The sequence below is a fragment of the Rhinoraja longicauda genome, chromosome 6 (genome assembly GCF_053455715.1).
Source record: "Rhinoraja longicauda isolate Sanriku21f chromosome 6, sRhiLon1.1, whole genome shotgun sequence".
In the NCBI taxonomy this organism is placed as follows: domain Eukaryota; kingdom Metazoa; phylum Chordata; class Chondrichthyes; order Rajiformes; family Arhynchobatidae; genus Rhinoraja; species Rhinoraja longicauda.
In genome coordinates, this window is record NC_135958.1 from 60,333,558 (window position 1) to 60,354,805 (window position 21,248).

Here is a 21,248-nt window from a genome sequence, read left to right on the forward strand (position 1 = left end):
CCTGACCCGCTGAGTTCCTCCAGCACTTTGTATTTTTCTCAAGATTCCAGCATCTGCAATTCCTTGCGTCTCCTTGATTCAGTGGTGGTCCACAGGGCAAAAGTTGTCCTCCATTACGTTGGCCAATTCATGTGATTCTATGTGACACTGGGCAAGTCTAAAGAGGGGTCACAACCTGAAACGTCTCCTGTCCATGTTCTCCTCAGCTGCTGCCTGACGTGCTGAGCTACTCCAGTACTTTGTGTCCTTTTGTGTCCTTTGTGTTCAATCGCTAGGTCATAACACGGCAGCCTAATTACATCCAGATAGTGCACAGAGGCAATGAAGGTGTGCTGGGAGATTCCCCTCTCCCACCAGGATTGCTGAGGGTGACCTTCACTGCCTTCCTACCTGTGATCAACGTGTGGCCTTTACTATTGCCCAGCTGTGCTCTGGCTCAGACACCAGCAATTGCAGATGCTGGAATCATGAGCAAAGCTAAACATCACTGTTACATTTTCTGGTCATGCAACATGTATGTTTATTAATTGTGCATCTGGCACCTTTTTGTCTACATCAAAAAGTGCTGAAAAAAAGCATAATAACTTAACTATCCGCTGCTCCTTTGAGTTACTGATCTTCTGTTTCATAAAGAATTGAATGATAGTTTAACTTTTGTGATTTTGTTTTGCCCTCTTGACCAACTCTGAATCAAGAAGACACAAGGAACTGTAGATGCTGGAATTTTGAGAAAAACACAAAGTGCTGGAGGAACTCAACGCGTCAGGCAGCAATCTGTGGAGGGAGCAGAGAGATGGTTTTGCATTAGGACCCTTCTCCAGACCGACAAATGATCCCAATCCAAAAGGTCGTGTGTCCATTCCCTCCACTGATGCTGCCCGACCCGTTGAGTTCCTCCAGTGTTGTTCTTTGCTGCACCACAGTTGGACTGGGTTACACACTGTAATATTACTGAGTCAGAGAGTCATCCAGCATGGAAACAGGCCCTTTGGCCCAACCTGCCTATGCCGACCAAGATGCTCCATTTACACTAGTCCCACCTGCCTGTTTATGGCCCATGTCCTCTAAACCTATCCAATCCGTGTACCTGTCCAATTGTCTTGTACATGTTGTTATAGTACCTGCTTTCAATACCTCCTCTGGCAGCTCATTCCACATACCCACCACACTCAGTGTGAAAAGTTGCCCCTCGGGTTCCTACTTAATCTTTCCTTTCACCTTAAACCAATGTCCTCTGGTCCTTGATACCCCTACCCTCCGTAAAAGACTATCCATTCACCCTATCTATTCCCCTCATGATTTTATACCTCCCTATAAGATCACCCCTCATCCCTCTGCGTTCCAAGGAATAAAGTCTTTGCCTGCCCAACCTCACCCTATAGGTCAGTCTCTCTTGCCCTTGCAATATCTTTGTAAATCTTCTCTACACTCTTTCAAGAGTCAAGAGTGTTTTTTTGTCATATGTCCTGAAATGGAACAATGACATTCTTACTTGCAACATTTCTTCTTCTAACAACACTATAAGATATTTAAACATAGTGCTCTATAAAAACCATAATAAATAACAAAAAAAGGTTCAGTATATAAAAAAACATAATAGTGTAAAGGCAAAAACTATGTCGTTTGGAGGATGTTGTGTTTAATAGCCTGATCGTTATTGCTATCTTCCCTGTTGCAGGGTGACCAAAGCTGGAGACAATACTCCAAATGCAGCCTCACCAACTGAGAGATTAACTAAACATTGGGAGCCATAATTAATGTGCAGTATGTTATCAATTAGTTAATTAACCCAATGCTGAAAGTACATTGGAAAGGTTGCCCGTTTTGTTGTGTAACACTGATGGCAGCCATCTTGCATTGAACAATGCCAGATCAAATGTGTGACTGATCCAAAGAGAAGATGATTAATTTAATCTGCTCTTGATTAGCATTTTAATTGAATAATCAGCACAGCTGTAATAGCTCGTTCATTCATTATTGGTTGCAGTGAGGTGATTGTCATTGAGTGCTCCCTTCCAAACAGTTCCACTCTGAGAGCAGATAAACCAAGTTGTGAATGAGGATGCCTCCGCAACAAGGCAGCAATACTGGGGCACAGTGTCAGGGTGAAATATCCTGCCAGCTCTATTACTGAGACCAACGGTATTCTTTGTCATCTCTCCAGTGAAATTGGCGACACTGACTAATGTTGCTTCAGTTCCTCACGACATGGTAACTGCAAGCACTAATATTTTACTGAGATACAGCGTGGAAACGGGCCCTTCGACCCACCGTGTCCACTCCGACCAATGACCACCCATACGCTGGCACTATCCTGCACACTAGGGACAATTTACAATTCATTATCCAATGTCGGTGGCCTACACTCTTTGCATATTTTATGTATGGGACGGAAAACAAAGAGTTTCAATGGGACATGTCACATGTGATAATAAACTATCAATCAATCAATTAATTGCTACAAGCCTCGCATCTTTGCAGTGTGGGAGGAAGCTGGAGCACCCAGAGAATACCCATGAGGTCACAGGGAGAACGTGCAAACTCCGTACAGACAGTACCTGTAATCAGGCTCGAATATGGGTTTCTGGCGCTGTAAGGCAGCAACTCTTGTAGTCAAACACAAAGTGTTGGAGGAACTTTATGACTCTATGATCTCTACCTGCACATGATCCATATCCCTCCAAAACCTGCATATCCATGTACCCCTCTGGAAACCTCTTAAACCCCACAATTGTATCTGCAAAATATTGTAATTATTTGTTCAGAATGTTCATTTTGGATTGGTTTTGGTTGCAAATGGTCTGTGATTGCACACACAAGCCTGAATACAGGTGCTGTCTGTACGGAGTTTGAACGTTATCCCTGTGACCGCGTGGGTTTTCTCCGGGTGCGCCGGTTTCCTCCCACATTCCAAAGACGTATAGGTTTGTAGGTTAATTGGCTCCTGTAAAATTGTAAATGATCTCCAGTGTGTCGGATAGTGCTTGTGTACAGCAGGGTGATCGCTGGTCGGCGTGGATTCGGTGGGCCGAAAGGCCTGTTTCCACGCTGTATCTCTAAAGTATAAAGTAAAGGTGTATGACGATTGGAATGGAAAATCGAAAAAAGAGCGGTAAAAAAATTAATATGATCATTTTATCGTCTGATGAATGCAAATTGCGGGATAAAGGAAGGCTGAAAATAAAGTCTGCCTGTACAAGTGTGTTAGTGCCCACAAGATGCGTGTATGGAACTGCCCATGTGTGAAATGTTTCGCTCTTTGTTTAAATTGCTTTTAATCTGTGTGATTGACTCGCAGAAATAGTTTTGACTGCTGTAGCTATTTCAAGGTTGCCAGATACAGATGCATTAAAATGAATTTAAGGATTGGATCAGTTAGCTCAGCTGACGTGAGATGAACTCGCTGCTGTGTGTGCCAGGAAAAATGAAATCCTCCACAAAATTACACCAAATAAAACCTCAAACCTCAAACCAATTCTAAAAAATATCTAATCCTTTAAAATGTTTCCAATATTCAATATTAAAACACCGAATTTCTTGCATTCTTCATTCCTTTCTTGTTCGTGATATGCATCCGCTAAATAAAATAGCTATCAATATTTGCCTAAGTTAATTGATTAAAATAAACTGCCTTGTGGAACAGTCGATCCCTAGTGGTCTTCCCTGGCCATGTTCAATAGTGTGGTCTCACTCTGAAAATTGGCGTTAGCAAATTGGTTGATTGATTGAAAGACACAGCGTGGAAACAGGCCCTTCATCCCACCAAGACCACAATCACCATCGATCACCCATTCTCACTAGTTCGATGTTATCCCACTTTCTCATCCACTCTCTTCACACTAGTTTAATTTAGTCTAATTTGTCGCCTTGTGTACCGAAGTACAGTGAAAACTAGGGGCAATTTACAGAGTTGCCGATTAACCTCCAAACCCAGATATTCCAAGAAAACTGTTATTTTACATTTTGGATGCTTATTTCCATGAAGAGATTTTTGCAGAGTGTATCAAACCCCGCAATATATTTTAGAAAGAGATCTTTAACCTTTCTGCATCTCTCCACAGCTGCTGCCTGACCTGCTGGGTCTTTTCAGTATCTTCTGCTTGTTTGATGCAGCATTCATAATATACTGCTTCTGTGTAGGCAAACGTTTTTCTAAACTTGCGAAACCAAAAGTGGATTAAGCAGTTTCAGCCCACTGGTTTTGAGGTTAATTGGCTGGTGCATATTGCCATGAGTGTGAGAGGTAGGTGAATTGGGGGAGCGGGTTGGTACACAACATGTCCAAGAAAGTAGGTAAAGGGAGATAAATAGGGTAATGTGATTGGGGTCATTACTCTGAGAGCTAGCATAGATTTGATGGGTCGAATGGAATCATACAGCACAAAATCTGGTTCTTCGGCTCAACTTGTCATAGAGACAGAGTCATACAGCAGGGCATCAGGCCATTCAGCCAACTCGCCCACACCGACCAACATGCCCCATCTACTCTAGTCACACCTGCCTGGGTTTGGCCTCTATCCTAAACCTGTCCTATCCATGTACTTGTCCACATTTATTTTAAACATTGTGTTAGTACCTGCCTCAACTATCTCCTCTGGCAGCTCGTGCCATACACCTACCAAAAAAGTTGCCGCTCAGGTTCCTATTAAATCTTTCCCCCAATCACCTTAAACCTATGTCCGATGGTTCTCGATTACATTTTCCAGGTCTATTCCTCTCATGATCTTGTACACCTCTATAAGATCAACCCTCATCCTCTTGCGCTCCAAGGAAGAATGTCCTGCTCAACCTCCCCCTATGGCTCAGGCCCTCAAGTCCTGGCAACATCCTCGTAAATCTTTTCCGCACTCTTTCTGCCTTAATGGGATCTTTCCTCAAGCAGTGTGACCAAAAGTGAACACAATACTCTAAGTGCAGCCTCAGCAACATCTTGTGCAATGTATGATGCACAGGTACTATGTCTTAAGGAAATATATTAAATTCAGGAGCATGGCCATAGTAAGCAATTTGTTTGCTTTCACACATTTCTGGTGACAACATTGAAGTCACATCTGGAACCTTTAATTCATTGGTCAATTTCATTTAAAGCCTTGTGCACAATCATCTACTCAATGCTTTCAGATAGGTTGACTGAATAGACTGAAGGGTATAGCATAGAAACAGGCCCTTCGGCCCACCAGGTCCACGCTGCCCATCGCTCACCCACTCACACATGTTCAATGGTTCAATGGCACTTTATTATCACATGTACCGAGGTAGAGTGAAATTCATTTTTACATACAGTTCAGTACAACCATTACTATACATAAGCACATCTTCGATACAGTACGAGTGTATAGAAATAGCACACTAAGTTAGTAGACAAGAGGCGCCAGGTTTAGCACCATTTTCAAGTCCCAGTTGCTGTTCTGTATTCTATGTTATCCCACTTTCGCATCTACTCCCAACAGACTGGGGGGCAATTTACCTACAAACCCGCAGGAGGAATGCAGGAGGAAACCGGACACCCGGAGAGAGAATGTACACACTCCACAAGGACAGCACCCGAGGTCAGGATCAAATCTGAGTCTCTGGCGCTGTGAGGCAGCGGCTCTACCCGCTGCATCACTGCGCCTCAGGTTGTGTGGTACATTTCTTGCAGAGGTCACAGCTACACAGACTATTTCCATAGTCAGCACAAAGTTATTTCTTTGCCACAAATAATCTTCTCGGCAGGATCGTCAGCTTTGGATGTAAAGGATAATCTATTTTTTCTTTTATTTTTCTTTCTTCCCATTGTTATTTAAGCATGGCACATATTGAAGGCTTTATGCTTTGAAGCATAGAGCTGCAATGTTTTTGCGTTCAGAGAATAAATAATTTATCTTCATAAATTCAATGGTTCAATGGTGGTTCAGTAGTTTATTTATTGTCACATGTACAGGAACACAGTGGGAAGCTTGTTCTGCATACTATCCAGCCAAATCCCACTCTACATGAGTACAATAGATACTCCTCTGGAACAGCTGGCAGAAAGTCACCATGTTCTGGCACCATCTTGCAACTTCCAAGTCTTTGAAAAGTCCAACTTTGGCCCAAGGAGATGTGCTATTTCTCATTCTCTCACTCTGAGGCCCGGTGTCCTGGCACTGGATCGGTGAAGTAGGGGTCGGCCTGGCCCAGCACGAGGCCATCGGCACCTTCCACCGCCGCTCCGTGCAGCCGCCGCAGTCTGCGCTCGATCCGCTTGCTCGCCCGCCTGCTGTACGACCTCCCGCGGCCGCCACCACCACCCGCGGTTGTACGGGCACTTATTCCACAACTGTTGTTGCATTTGAACAAGGGTCAAAAATCAAGGGAGTCAGGCGTGTTTCATTGTAATATGCACCGGGAATTGAACCATGAAATCTTCTTACTTGCTGCAGCTTAACAGGCCCATTGATGCAAAAACACAATAATTACTTAATAATCAATAATACAATAAATTATCTGTAATACTCAGTACCCACACCATAATAGCGCAAAACCAGTCTAGAGTACAACTGTTTCTTTCAGCTGTTATCAGGTAACTGAACCAACCGACCAACAACTAGAGAGCAGTCCTGAACTATTATCTACCTCATTGTAGACCCTCAGACTATCTTTGATCGGACTACACTGGGCTTTGTCTTGCACTAAACGTTATTCACATTATTCCCTTTATCATGTGTTTGTAAATTGTGGACGGCTCGATCGTAATGTTGTGTTGTCTTTCCGTTGACTGGTTAGCACGCAACAAAAGCTTCTCACTGTACCTCGGTACATGTTACAATAAACTAAACTGAAACTCAAACCACAACAAAGTCCATAGGAGATTGGTGCTGAGATAGGGTTGTGGTCAGTGTTGTGCAGTGTTCAAGAGCCTGATGGTTGTTGGGAACAAGCTGTTCTTGAATCTGGAGTTCACAGTTCTCAGGCTCCTGGAGCTTCTTCATGATGGTGGCAGCGAGGTGAGAGTGGGGCCAGGGCGGTGTGGGTCTTCAATGAGATTGGCTTCTCGATAAAGTTAAATGTCATTATTTCATTTTCCAACCAGGCATGTACTGGCACCATTTTGTCAGCTGTGACTGGGTGTAGTGCACTGAGACAGTATACAAGGGTCTATGTGTAGGAAGGAACTGCAGATGCTGGTTTACACCGAAGATACACACAAAATGCTGGAATAATTCTGCTAGTCAGGCAGCATCTCTGGAGAAAAGGAATAGGTGACTTTTCGGGTCGTATCTGAAGAAGGGCTTCGACCCAAAACCTCACTTATTCGTTTTATTCAGAGATACTGCCTGATCCACTAAGTTACTCCAGTATTTTGTGTCTATCTTCAGCATACTAGAGTTGCCAGATTTGGCGCCAATTTCAAGTCCTAGGTGTTGTCAGTGCAGTGTTCTTAACCTGACCATGAAGGCCCATTGCCCCGGTGGTGTTGCAGGGTCGGCCTGGCCAAGAGTAGCCGTTGTTGTCCTCCACGGCTGCTCTACCACTCCGTGCACCTGCAGACTGTGTCCGGTCCACGTGATCGGCCTCTCGGAGCGGCGCCCGGTCCAGCCGAGCCCCAGGCTGCTGTAGGGTCTGACTAACTGGGCCCCAGTTGCTCCACCATCGAGGCATTGCTCCACCTCCCGCAGTCAGTCAGCTTTTCCAATTCCGACTTCCTCCTCTCCGGTCCTCTGGGCGAGCCGGGGCCAGGCTTGGCGGCTTCCCTCTCTGGGCGGGTTCCCGTTTCCGCGGCGGGCAAGCCTGGCCTGATGCCGTGGTATTGTTGCAGCTCACTGCGATTGTTCTGCCACATGACTCACTGGGGCCCTCTATAACACGATGGGCCAAAGGGCCTGTTTCCGTGCAGTACGACTCCATGACACTGGTGACAGAAAATATTGATACCAATTGTACTAAAGATGACCCAATATAGATTTTGCAACAAGGTTTGATATCTATTCCATTACTGTTAGATCAATAAGCCATTCTCATTGTAAGGAAGCACTGAGTGCTTTTCTGTAGCAAATTCAATCATGGAAATGAACAGGAAAGAGACAAATCAACTCATTCCAGGAGCACAAAGTGAACATCATAAGGCCAGCACCCATCAACAGAAATTAGATCATTCTCCTCTCAACATTATTTCTCACTCAAGAAGCATCTTGAAGTAGATTCCATCTCTGAGTGTCTACAGCAAATACTCCTGGGTTAAAAGCAACGTGGCTAGATGCAGAATGAAGTTCATCTGTGCACTGTAATTCCCCTCAGCCTCCTGAAACCCAGTCAAGAGTCACCACGAGTGTTTAATTGTCTAAAGTACCAACAGAATAATTAAACTCTTACTTACTGCTGCTTAACAGGACCGTAAATGCAATAACACATAAATATATAATGATCAAAAATACAATAATTTAATAAGAGTAATACTAGGTAACTATAATAGTGCGAGAAAAACGAGGTTCATTGTGTTACCAAAGACACAGTCCATAGAGGATCACAGTTGCTGAGGTTGGTGTTGTGCAATGTTCAAGAACCTGATGGTTGCTGGGAAGAAGCAGTTCTTGAACCTGGAGGTCACCATAGTCAGCCTCCTGTACCACCTTCTCGATGGTAGCAGCAAGATGAGAGCGTGGCCAGGGATGTGTGGGTCTTTGATGATATTGGTTGCCTTTTTGAGGCGGTGCCTATATAGCAAAACTCGTCTGAGTGAGATTATCAAATAATATCTATTTGCCCCTTGACCAGTATGGGTCGGTCTGAGACCATTAGGCCTCGTCACCCAGGACAGTGCTGAGCAACAAATACAGCCTTTGTTGGAATAAATTCTGGGCTGAATTTGTAAATATCTGTGTGCAAGACATTCCCCCATCCACACTTATCTATTATTCATCGTCCAATTTTTACTTACATTGAAACACAATAATGAACTATCATGCAGCGAAAGTGTCTGCAATAATGAATGAACAAGCTCTATTGTAAATGACAGGCCAAGCAGAGGCAATGTTGCTTTAGTGACCTCCAGTGTGCTGAGGTCTGCTACATTTAAGGAAACATTTCAACCTCATCTTCTATTCATTAATCAGCGCCGTGTTCAGAAATATTGAATGTGTTGAAGAATACATTCACATCAGAGAACCATTTGTACCTTATTCCAGGAGTGGATTGTATCTTGCCAATAACATCAGCCCACTCCTGTTAGACGTCTAATACTCTTGTTCTGATCATCAAAGTGAACTGGAGAGCTCTCAGGGATTGGTGTTGAATTGAATGTTACAGAATTATGCCTTGTGAAATGTTGATACTGGTCAATTATTATTGGTGCTGGCTCGATTGTAATCGTGTACAGTCTTTCCGCTGACCGGTTAGCACGCAACAAGAGCTTTTCACTGTACCTCGGTACACTTGACAATAAATTAAACTAAACCAAATTATATGCAGCTAAGTGTCCAACACCTTTGCTACCCCTTAATCACCCGCATTGAGAGCTCTCTGGTTTATTATTGTCATGTGTACAATGAAAATCTTTGTTTTGCATGCTATCCAAATAGATCAGATAATACGCATAGGAAAGAACTGCAGATGCTGGTTTAAATCGAAGGTAGACACAAAATGCTGAATTATCTCAGCGTGGGACAGGCAGCATCTCTGGAGAGAAGGGATGGGTGACGTTTCGGGCCGAGACCCTTCTTCAGACTGATCAGATCATACAGTACATAAATACAATCAAGTCAAACTCAAGCACAATGCATAGAGCAAAGGGGATGATACAGAATGCAGAATATAGTTCTCAACATTGTAGTGCATCAGTTCCATAGACAAGGTCCAGTGTCCGCAATGGGGTAGAGGTGAATCGGACAGTACCCTGGTTTATGGAAGGGCTGTTCAGAAGCCTGATAACAGGGGAGAGGAAGCTGTTCCTGAGTCAGAAATCCTGGCACCAGTTCTATGAGATCTTTATTGTTTATTTTGTACTGATTAGTTCTGTTTCTTATTATGGGCCAGAATGTTTGAAAAGGTCTTAACTTACTCAGGGCTGCACAGTGGCGATAGAGTTGCTGCCTTACTGCACCAGAGACCCAGGTTCAATCCTGACTACTGTTGATGTCTGTACGGAGTTTGTATGTTCTCCTTGTGAGCCCGTGGGTTTTCACTGGGTGCTCTTATCCCACATCCCGAAGACGGGCAGGTTTGTAGGTTAATTGGCTTCTATAAATTGTCCCCAGTGTGTAAGATTGTTTTCGTGTACGGACAATTGCTAGTAGACTCCACGGCTGAAGGGCCTGTTTCCGCGCTGTATGTATATCCAGAAAGAAAACCAAAAAGCATTGAAGTCAAGCTGTGCTGCAGGCCCTCTATGACACCTCATCCTTGCTTGGGTAAGGAACTCAAATCTGTGCATAAAATCCCAAGTGCCTCCTCACCGAGGCCCAATATAATTGCAGGAATTATATTGCAATTATACTCCGGCATTCAAGTTTTCTCATATAAATGACTAAATACCGACATACTCACAATGTTGTCATTAAGCTGGAAAGGATGCAAAAGAGATTCGCCAAGATGTTACCTGGGCTTGCAGAGTGAGGTATAGGGAGAGGTTGGATAGTCTGGGGCAATTTACTTTGGAGTGTAGGAGACTGAGGATGAGCTTATTGAGGTGTACAAGATCATGAGGGCCATGGATAAAGTGAAAGCTCACAGTTTTTTTCCCAGGATAGAAGATTCTAAAACCAGAGGCCATAGGCTTAAAGTGAGAGGGGAGAGGTTTAAGAGGGACCTCGGGGGGGGGGGAAGGTTTTCTGGTTGGAACCTTCTTCCAGATTGATGGAGTAAGGGGGAAGAGAGCTGGACAAGAGCGGTGAGGGCAGGGCAAACCCTGGCAAGTGATAGGTGGATATAGGTGAGGGAAGGATATAGGGGGTGATTAGCAGATGGTTGGAGTGAGTGACAATGGCTGGAGGTAAGAAGGAGACAAAAAGGTGTCAGATAAGGAGAGAAGAGGAGGAATGTAATGGATAGGCAGAGGGAGGTTTATGGGTGGAAAGGGGAAAAGGAGAGGGAAAGAGGAGGGATAAAGGGAAATACGGAACTCGAGAATGGGAGATGAGCTTACGGATGAGTGGGAGAAATGTGCGTGCACAGGGTTGGGGGTGGGGGCAGGGCAAAAAGATGCAGTGTGAGGGCAGGATAGGTCTTGCAATTGGAGAATTCATTGTTCATAATTAAATGTTTTGATTGATTGAAAGATACAGCATGGAAACAGGCCATTCAGCCCACCAAGTCCACGCCAACCATCAGTTATCCACTGTCACTATTTCTATGTTATCCCGCTTTCTTTACCACTCCCTACACACTGGGGGCAATTTTACAGAGGGCCAATTAACCTCCAACGCTTTGGGATCTGGGAGAAAACCGGAGCATCCGGAGGAAACCCACACGGTCACGGGGAGAACGTGCAAACTCCACACAGACAGCACCCGAGGTCGGGATCGAACCCGGATCTCTGGCGCCGCCGTGCCCGCCTTGTTTGGGACGTTGTTCCTTCCCTGCAATGTGCATCACAGAGGGATCAATCAAACAAGTGCTCGCACGAAGTAGTGTATCAATTTAGCTTCTAATTGAACTGTAATGGCCGTACTGCCCACATGGTAAACCTGATCTTCTTCTGTCCGCAGTGACCGGTTTCCCATACCCTGCAGCGGGTGCGACTGTTGCCTACAGAGGAGCTCACTTACGGGGGCGAGGCCGCGCTGTCTACAACACCTTCCGCGCCGCTCCCCCACCTCCACCCATCCCCGCGTATGGAGCGTGAGTACCAGTCCAAATACACCGCAGACTTTTTACTTCCATGCTGCTCCTTCAACTGTCCAGTACAAACTATTTTCTGAGTTTGTTATCTGTATCTGAAGTGTTATTACACCTGCCGTGCCTGGAGCTCTGAATGTGCGGCAACTAATCCAGAGTTAACATTCACTGCAGATGTTTCGTGTGCCGTTCCAATAAGGCAATGGCGAGATGTGGGGTGTCTCCATTGCGTGCTTGGGCATGTGTTTGGTCTTACGCCTTACCGCTAAGATTAACTCAAAATAAATTACAAGCCAATTCTATAAAGTGATGACACAGGAAACTGCAGATGCTGGAATCTTGAGCAAAACGCAAAGTGATGGCACTGGGCCTGTACTTGCTGGAGCTTAGAAGGATGAGGGGGGATCTCCTAGAAACTTACCGAATAGTGAAAGGCCTGGATAGAGTGGATTTGGAGAGATTGTTTTCACTAGTGGAAGAGTCTAGGCCTAGAAAGTACAGCCTCAGAACAAAAGAATGTATCTTAGAAAAGAGATGAAGAAGAATTTCTTTAGCCAGCGGATGGTGAATCTGTGGAATACATTGCCACAGATGGCTGTGGAGGCCAAGTCTTTGGGTATTTTTAAGCGGAGATGACAGGTATTTGATTAGTAAGGGTGTCAAAGGTTAAAAAGAGAAGGAAGGAAGATGGGGTTGAGGGAAAAATAGATCAATCATGATCGAATGGCAGAGTGGTTTTGATGGGCCAAATGGCCCAATTCTGCCCCTATGACTTATGAACATGCTAGAGGAACCCAGTGGGTCAGACATTATGTGTAGAGGGAATGGACAGATGGCCCTTCTCCAGACTGATGGATTAGGGAGAGAACGTTGGAAAAGTGAGATTAAGCGTGAGACACAGGACTGATGGAGCAGGAAAAGAAGGCTGGAATTTCCTTCTACTCCCATCAATCTGAGAAAGGGTCCCATTGTGAAACGTCATCTGTCCATTCCATCCAGAGATGCTACCTGACCTGCCGAATTCCACCAGCACTTTGTGTTTTGATTGGGATGGTGAATTGGCTGTCAATTAAGCAACCAAAACCTTTGTCCTACATTCTACAAAAATTCTATACATGATTCTACAAAAGGATATTCCCTTTTGGATGGGTCGATTCTCATCTGTTTTACTTTGAAGCTGTAACGAAACATAACGGGAAAACTTGGCACATCATTGGGGGAAACGTTTGTGGAAAATGCTAATTGTCATGTATTTGGAAAGGGTTTTCACAAAATGCTAATTGTCATGTATTTGGAAAGGGTTTTCACAAAATGCTAATTGTAGTGAAGTTGTTTACAGAGAACAGACCTGAAAACTGCCTCTTCCTTCTGATCTTTAACTCTGGGTGTGACCCTGAATTTAAAATCCCTCTAAATTGGCGGCTACAGGAGTCCACTTTTGCCTTACTGTGCCCTTTCAGAGCTGTGCAAACTTTTAGAAATGATTCTTGCTAATTTAAAGTAAAGCAGAGACAATAAATATCGCTGCTAATAAAAAATAGCTGGTGGAAAAATTCTGCAAATGATGCAGTAACAAGTTGGCAGGGAGTCGCTGTAAGCAAGTTAATATGAAATCGAGGACAAATTTGCTCTTGAAAGATTATTTGTTTAACACAGCGGTGATGCATAATTGGATAGCATTTTAATTAAAGTTTTAATAGGAAAATTATTTGTCCTCAATTTATATTTGAATTTCTTACTTTTCACTGCAAATGTGTGTAATTAATAGTCCGGATCTTGCTGGCTAATGTCAACGGTTCGGAACATGTTGCCACTGAAGCGACAGTGAGGTCGGGATGCCCACACGCGTGCTGTCAAACACGGATGTCACGGACTAATTGAATGGATCTGCCAGTTTGCTGGGCGTCTTCGGACTTTGCCTGGATAGAGTGGATGTGGAGAGGATGCTTCCACTAGTGGGAGAGTCGGGGACCAGTGGGTATAGCTCCACACTGGAGCCCAGGTTGGCCGAGTTCCTCGGTCACCACACCAGTGTACCTGATGGATCCAAAGCACTATTGAGTTCAGCTGTGAATGCAAGGCAGATGAATCAGGCCGACAAGGGAAGGAACAATTTCTCATTAGTTTAATTTCCTTATTTTGAGTATTTTAGTTGAGTTTGGTTTATTGTCACGTGTACTGAGGTACAGTGAAAAACCTATGGGAAGGTGCGCTGAGGTAGCATGAAAGTTTTAGGGGAATCCCACGCAGTCATAGGGGGAGCATGCAAGCTCCACCCAAGCAGCGCCCAAGGTCATGATCGAACCTGGGCCTCTGACGCTCTGAGGCAGCAGCTCTACCAGCTGCGCCACTGTGCCGCCTGTGTAAAATAACAAATGGGTTTGACACAGGGAAACCCTTTGCACTTTTCTGCCCTCTTTCAGCAGAAGACAATAGACAATAGACAATAGACAGTAGACAATAGGCAGGAGGAGGCCATTCGGCCCTTCGAGCCAGCACCGCCATTCAATGTGATCATGGCTGATCATTCTCAATCAGTACCCCGTTCCTGCCTTCTCCCCATACCCCCTGACTCCGCTATCCTTAAGAGCTCTATCTAGCTCTCTCTTGAATGCATTCAGAGCATTGGCCTCCACTGCCTTCTGAGGGCAGAATAAAATTGGAATTGTGCAAAGGAGAAGTTGCAGAGGAAAGCATTGTACAGAATAGGAGGGGAAGCGAGGAAAGGGCAAATGGGGCAAGCCCATGATGAGGTGGAATGAAGGGGAGATTTAATGAATGATTGAAAATGGAATTACTGGAAATATTGTGTGTTGTGTCCACGATGAAAGCAAAGTTAATGTTTCAATTGCCTTTCGTGGCCAAACAAGGGAAGAACAAATCTATCACAGGCCATGCTCATTTTCCCGAAATATCTGCTCTCTTCTTTTCTACGCTGAAACTGCCTGCCCTGCACTGTATTTCTTGCATTTTCAGTTTTTACTTCATGTTTTAAGTGGCACAATGGTGCGACTGACAGAGATTCAAAGCAGAGAGTCGGTGCCTGTAATCGGACCCAACACTCATTAACACACAACGTAACCATGATCCTCCTCAGCTTCATGGAGTCACAGAGTGATACAGTGTGGAAACAGGCCCCTTGGCCCATACGTGCCCACACCGGCCAACAATGTCCCAGCTGCACTAGCCCTACTTGCCTACGCTTGTTCCATATCCCTCCAAACCTGTCCTGTCCATGTAATTTAACATGTCCATGAAGCTTAACAAAACCTGCAAAGAAAGTCATTAGTAGCTGGATTGCCAAATAATATATTCCTTGCGCAATGTTTGGGGAGTTCAGTGTTGAGTTAACAAGTCACTGTTTTTCGGAGGTTCGTATCTTGTCTAAAGCTTTCATCGGACACAATGATCTGACTCCTACACTGCCCCCATTTCCCAACATCTATATACTAAAACTCATTTGTTTGTTTGTTTATTCCTGAACTACAGCCAAAACGGTACACGATAGCGCCACAATTTTTGGCCCACCTTACTCATCTTCGTCCCTTTGGTGCTAATGGAAGAAGTTTCATTGAAATCGGTGTTACATTTTTTAAGTTATTCATATTTTAAAGTTTAAATCTATCTCCTAGGGAGGGAGGGAGGGAGGGAGGAAGGAAGGGAGGGAGGGAGGGAGGGAGGGAGGGAGGGAGGGAGGGAGGGAGGGAGGGAGGGAGGGAGGGAGGGAGGGAGGGAGGGAGGGAGGGAGGGAGGGAGGGGAGAGAGAGAGAGAGAGAGGGTAGGAGGGTTGAGGGGGATGGAGTGGGGGGGAGGGGAAGGGGGGGACGGGAAGGGGGGAGGGGGAGGAGGAGGAGGGGAGGGGGAGTGGAGGGGATAAGGGGGGGAGAGGGTGAGGGGGGAGGGGGGGAGGTGGGCGGAGGGAGAGGAGGAGGAGAGGGTGCTGCACCAATGCAGGAGAGGTTTGGGCCCAATTGGTCCACTTGGTGTAGTTAGCTTTAAAAATCAAAAGTGCAAAGAGATGTATAAAAGAAATAGAATTTACCAGCAAGAGCTTCATCTGATCAGGAAAATGGGACATCTATATGTGGATATCAACAAATTATAGATTTACATAGAAATTATAGATATTATAGAGCCTTATATTTCAGGCTCACCATCACCACTGCCAAGTGCTCCGTCCGTTGTAACACTGAGTACCAAGTGAATTAATGGAATTAATTTTTTGAAATTTATAAAATGGTTTTTTTTTGGTGCAAGATTTTGGGAGAAGGAGAGAGTTGTTGTGGGAGAGGCTAAACCCGTGATTAAAAAGTACCTTCAGGCTCTGAGGATTTAAGCTGTGACATCTGAGTGAAGACCTCAGAGATCTCTCTCCCTGTTGTGCCTTACACCCACACCAGGCTCTTACACCGCCTGCAGAACGTCAATCTCCAGCAAAGAGCTGCCAAAATCAGACCTCCTTTTGGCATTGGTTATCGCATCCGCAACAAGTTGAAAACTATATATATATATATATATATATATATATATATATATAAATCTCAGTTATTTGATCATCTTGAACGCTACATGCCTTCTGGGGACAGTATATATTAAGCAAGGTTCAATTTGAACAAGCCTCACTTAACAAAGGAATGTAACTTGTTGGATTGGCGTGAAGTGAGACCGGAGCTGAAGGGTTTTGCTCATTAGTCGAGCTTGCCCTGCGATCAAACGGACTTTATGGGTGTTTTTTTTAATAATCAAATATGCAAAATATAATCGGTGCTCTTCTTATTGTTTTGCAGAGTTGTGTACCAGGATGGGTTTTATGGGGCAGAAATCTACGTGAGTATTGTTTTTAAATCAAATCCTAGTCAAGTGATTAGCAAAGGTCTCAGCTGACAGTTGTCAACCATTATGGGAATTGTGCAATTTAAACTGCAACCTGATCCTGTTCTACAGCTCATATTGCTCGAGTTATTGGATTCAGTCAGGTGTCAAACAATGCAAATACTGTGCTTACATATCAATCAGTCGACCTCCATAAAGAGGCTGGTATTTGATCAGCATTAAGACACACAATGTACTTGGCTCAAGAGATTCAACAAATCATAGAATCATAGCGAGGCATAGAGTCATACAGCGTGGATACAACGGGCCCTTCGGTTCAACTTGCCCATGCCGACCAACATGCCCCATCTACACCAGTCCCACATGCCTGTGTTTGGCCCATACCCCTCGAAACCTAATGTGTAGGAAGGAACTGCAGATGCTGGTTTACATCGAAGATAGACACAAAATGCTGGAATAACTCAGCGGGACAAGTTTCAATATCATTATGGAGAAGGTCAAATCTGGACCAAGGGTTGAGATTTTGGATTGGAGAAAGGCTAATTTTGAGGAGATGAGAAAGGATTTAAAAGGAGTGAAATGGAAATTGTTGTTTTATGAAAAGGATATAAAAGGATATAATAGAGAAATGGAGGATATTTAAAGGTGAAATTTTGAGAGTACAGAGTCTTTATGTCCCTGTTCGGTGGAAAGGAAAGAATAATAATTTGAAAGAGCCGTGGTTTTCCAGGGAAATTGGACACTTGGTTCGGAAAAAGAGGGAGATATACAATAAATATAAGCGGCAGGGAGTAAATGAGGTTTTTGAGGAATATAAAGAATGTAAAAGGAATCTTAAAAAGGAAATTAGAAAAGCGAAAAAAAGATATGAGGCTGCTTTGGCAAGTAATGTAAAAGTAAACCCCAAGGGGTTCTACAGATATGTCAATAGCAAAAGGATAGTGAGGGATAAAATTGGTCCATTAGAGAGTCAGAGTGGACAGCTATGTGCTGAGCCGGAAGAAATGGGGGAGATATTAAACAATTTCTTTTCTTCGGTATTTACCGAGGAGAAGGATATTGAATTATGTGAGGTAAGCGAAACAAGTAGAGTAGTGATGGAAATTAGGAGGATTAAAGAAGAGGAGGTACGGACACTTTTGAAGAATATAAAAGTGGATAAGTCTCCAGGTCCTGATAGGATATTCCCTAGGACATTGAGGGAAGTTAGTGCAGAAATAGCAGGGGCTATGACGGAAATATTTCAAACATCATTAGAAACAGGGATGGTGCCGGAAGATTGGCGCATTGCGCATGTTGTGCCTTTGTTTAAAAAAGGTTCTAAAAGTAAACCTAGCAATTATAGACCTATTAGTTTGACGTCTGTGGTGGGAAAATTAATGGAAAAGATACTTAGGGACAATATATATAATTATTTGGATAATCAAGGCCTGATTAGAAACAGTCAACATGGATTTGTGCCTGGAAGGTCATGTTTGACTAATCTTCTTGAATTTTTTGAAGAGGTTACCAGGGAAATTGATAAGGGCAAGGCGTGGATGTTGTCTATATGGACTTCAGTAAGGCATTTGACAAGGTTCCACATGGAAGGTTGATTAAGAAGGTTAAATCGTTGGGTATTAATAGTGAGGTTGCAAGATGGATTCAACAATGGCTGAATGGGAGATACCAGAGGGTAATGGTTGACAATTGTATGTCAGGTTGGAGGCCAGTGTCTAGTGGAGTGCCCCAAGGATCTGTGTTGGGTCCACTGTTGTTTGTCATTTACATTAATGATCTGGATGATGGTGTGGCAAATTGGATTAGTAAATATGCAGATGATACTAAGATAGGTGGAGTAGTTGATAGTGAGGTAGATTTTCAAAGTCTACAGAGAGACTTGGGCCTTTTGGAAGGGTGGGCTGAAAGATGGCAGATGGAGTTTAATGCTGATAAGTGTGAGGTGCTGCATTTTGGTAGGACAAATCAAAATAGGACGTACAGGGTAAATGGTAGGGAATTGAGGAATGCAGTGGAACAGAGGGATCTGGGAATAACTGTGCATTGTTCCCTGAAGGTGGAATCTCATGTGGATAGGGTGGTGAAGAAGGCGTTTGGTATGCTTGCCTTTATAAATCAGAGCATCGAGTATAGAAGTTGGGATGTAATGTTGAAATTGTACAGGGCATTGGTGAGGCCGAATCTGGAGTATGGTGTGCAGTTCTGGTCGCCAAATTATAGGAAGGATGTCGACAAAATGGAGAGGGTACAGAGGAGATTTACTAGAATGTTGCCTGGGTTTCAGCACTTAGGCTACAGAGGTTGAATAGGTTGGGTCTTTATTCTTTGGAGCGTAGAAGGTTGAGGGGGGACTTGATAGAGGTTTTTTTAATTTTGAGAGGGACGGACAGAGTTGACGTGGGTAGGCTTTTCCCTTTGAGAGTGGGGAAGATTCCAACAAGGGGACATAGCTTCAGAATTGAGGGACAAAGGTTTAGGGGTAACATGAGGGGGAACTTCTTTACTCAGAGGGTTGTGGCTGTATGGAATGGGCTTCCGGTGGAAGTGGTGGAGGCTGGCTCGATTTTATTATTTAAGAGTAAATTGGATAGGTATATGGATAGGAGGGGATTGGAGGGTTATGGTCTGAGTGCAGGTAGATGAGACTAGGTCAGGGAGAATGGTCGGCGTGGACTGGTAGGGCCGGACAGGCCTGTTTCCATGCTGTAGTTGTTATATGTTATATGTTATATGTTAAGGAATGGGTGACATTTCAGGTCGAGATCCTTCTTCTGAAATCAGTCAGAAGTGGGGTTTCGACCCGAAACATCACCCATTCCTTCCTCCAGAGATGCTGCCTGTCCCGTTGACTTACTCCAGCATTTTGTGTCTATCTTCCTCTAAAACCCATCCTATTCATGTACCTGTCTAAATGCTTCTTAAACCTTGCAATAACACCCGCCTGAACTACCTTCTCTGGCAGCTCGTTCCATACACCCACCTCCCTTTGTGTAAAAAAAGTTCCCCCTAGGTTCCTAGTCTAATATCAGAAAAATAAAATGGAATTGCTCCAATATAGAATCGGTTTGGCAGGCTCTCAACTAAATTAGTCCCCTTAATCCAGCATTAACAAGCATTAAAAACTCAGAGATAACTAAGTTATCAAGATGAAAGTGATTCACTTTCAACAAATTTATCCTATTAAATAACGCGGAGTACATTGGCTGCAGATTATATTCAAACCAAAATAAATCTCAAAAAAGAACATTTATACCTAGTAGTTACAAGTTAGAACTTGAATCATCATGATTTTATAATAATGAGATGAGAGATTGCTGCCTTCATATTAAATTCCCCTGGAAGAATTTTAGCAAACCATTTCTTAACAACAGCCAACCCCTGGAAGAATGTGTCCAAGAAAACATCAATGAAAGAGTCTGAAGATCTAGCAAGTTTATTCATATATATAATACCGCTACAAGGTAGCAGTTTACAATACATGTAACATATATGTAGAAACGGAAATTCCAATCAAATTTAACGATATTACTTTATAACCTATTTAATGGTAGTATTAATCGGTGCATTTTTTGAAGACCTAAATGTGCCATTACACACATAGAGTCATAGAGTTATACAGCATGGAAGCAGGTCCTTCAGCCCAACTCATCCATGCCAAGATGTCCCATCTCCCATCTACACTAGTCCCACCTGTCTGCATTTGGCCCATATCCCTTTAAACCTTTCCTATCCATGTACCTGTCCAAGTGTCTTTTAAAAGTGTCATATCAATTAAAAATTAAACTACAGTTAGTTTAGTTTAGAGATACAGCATGGAAACAGGCCTTCCGGCCCACCGAGTCCATGCTGTCCATTGATCACCTTTTCACATTAGTCCTATGTTATTCCACGTTCCCACCTCCCTACACACTAGGGGCAATTCATAGAGAAGCCAATTAACCTGCAAACCCACACGTTTTTGGGATGTGGGAGGAAACCGGAGCACCCAAAAGAAATCGACGCACTCACAGGGAAACATGCAAATGCTGCAGAGACATCACCCAAGGTCAGAATTGAACTCTAGTCTGCCGTTGTGAGACAGCAGCTCTACCTGCTGCACCACTGTGCCGCCTTTAACTACAATTTCTTCCATCCATATACCCCCCCTTACTGTTTTATTTTTATGACAAATCAACTTCCAACTTAATAAACTAATGATTAAAATTAACAATACAAATATAAATGTAAAACCCTGATTTTTAACCTTTTAGATTTGCAGTACTGTCACAGAAAACCCACCAACGCTGTTATTTTAAGATTCTGGAGTACAAGTTTGCTGCTGCATTGTGTTGAGTTCCTACTGCAGCTTACCTGGTGTGTTTACAGAATGATTTCAGGCTGGGGGCAGTGTGGGGGCATACAGTGCAGGGATAACAATCCTCTGACACTCTGATCACAGTGAGAAAATCGACAGTTGGCAAGACTGAAGGATCATGGCCCCATGTAGTGGCTCTGTCAGGAATGGGTAGACCTGAGGAGTCTGTTGTCAGGCGATAAGATTGTTCTCTCACAGGTTTATCAACTACTTTGAAACTGCGGCACAGTGGAGCAGCGGTAGGGTTGCTGCCTCACAGAGCTGAAGA

At 43.9% G+C, this 21,248-nt stretch overlaps 1 protein-coding gene across 27 annotated transcripts in view; it reads left to right on the plus strand.

Moving 5' to 3' along the window:
• Positions 1-21,248, plus strand: part of rbfox3a (RNA binding fox-1 homolog 3a) — a 1,329,152-nt gene that overhangs the window by 1,276,691 nt on the left and 31,213 nt on the right. For all 27 annotated transcript variants that reach the window (XM_078401060.1, XM_078401078.1, XM_078401061.1 and 24 more), the window contains 2 exons: positions 11,664-11,796; positions 16,581-16,620. In XM_078401060.1, coding sequence (XP_078257186.1) covers positions 11,664-11,796; positions 16,581-16,620 — 173 coding nt within the window. The remainder of the gene's footprint in view (positions 1-11,663; positions 11,797-16,580; positions 16,621-21,248) is intronic.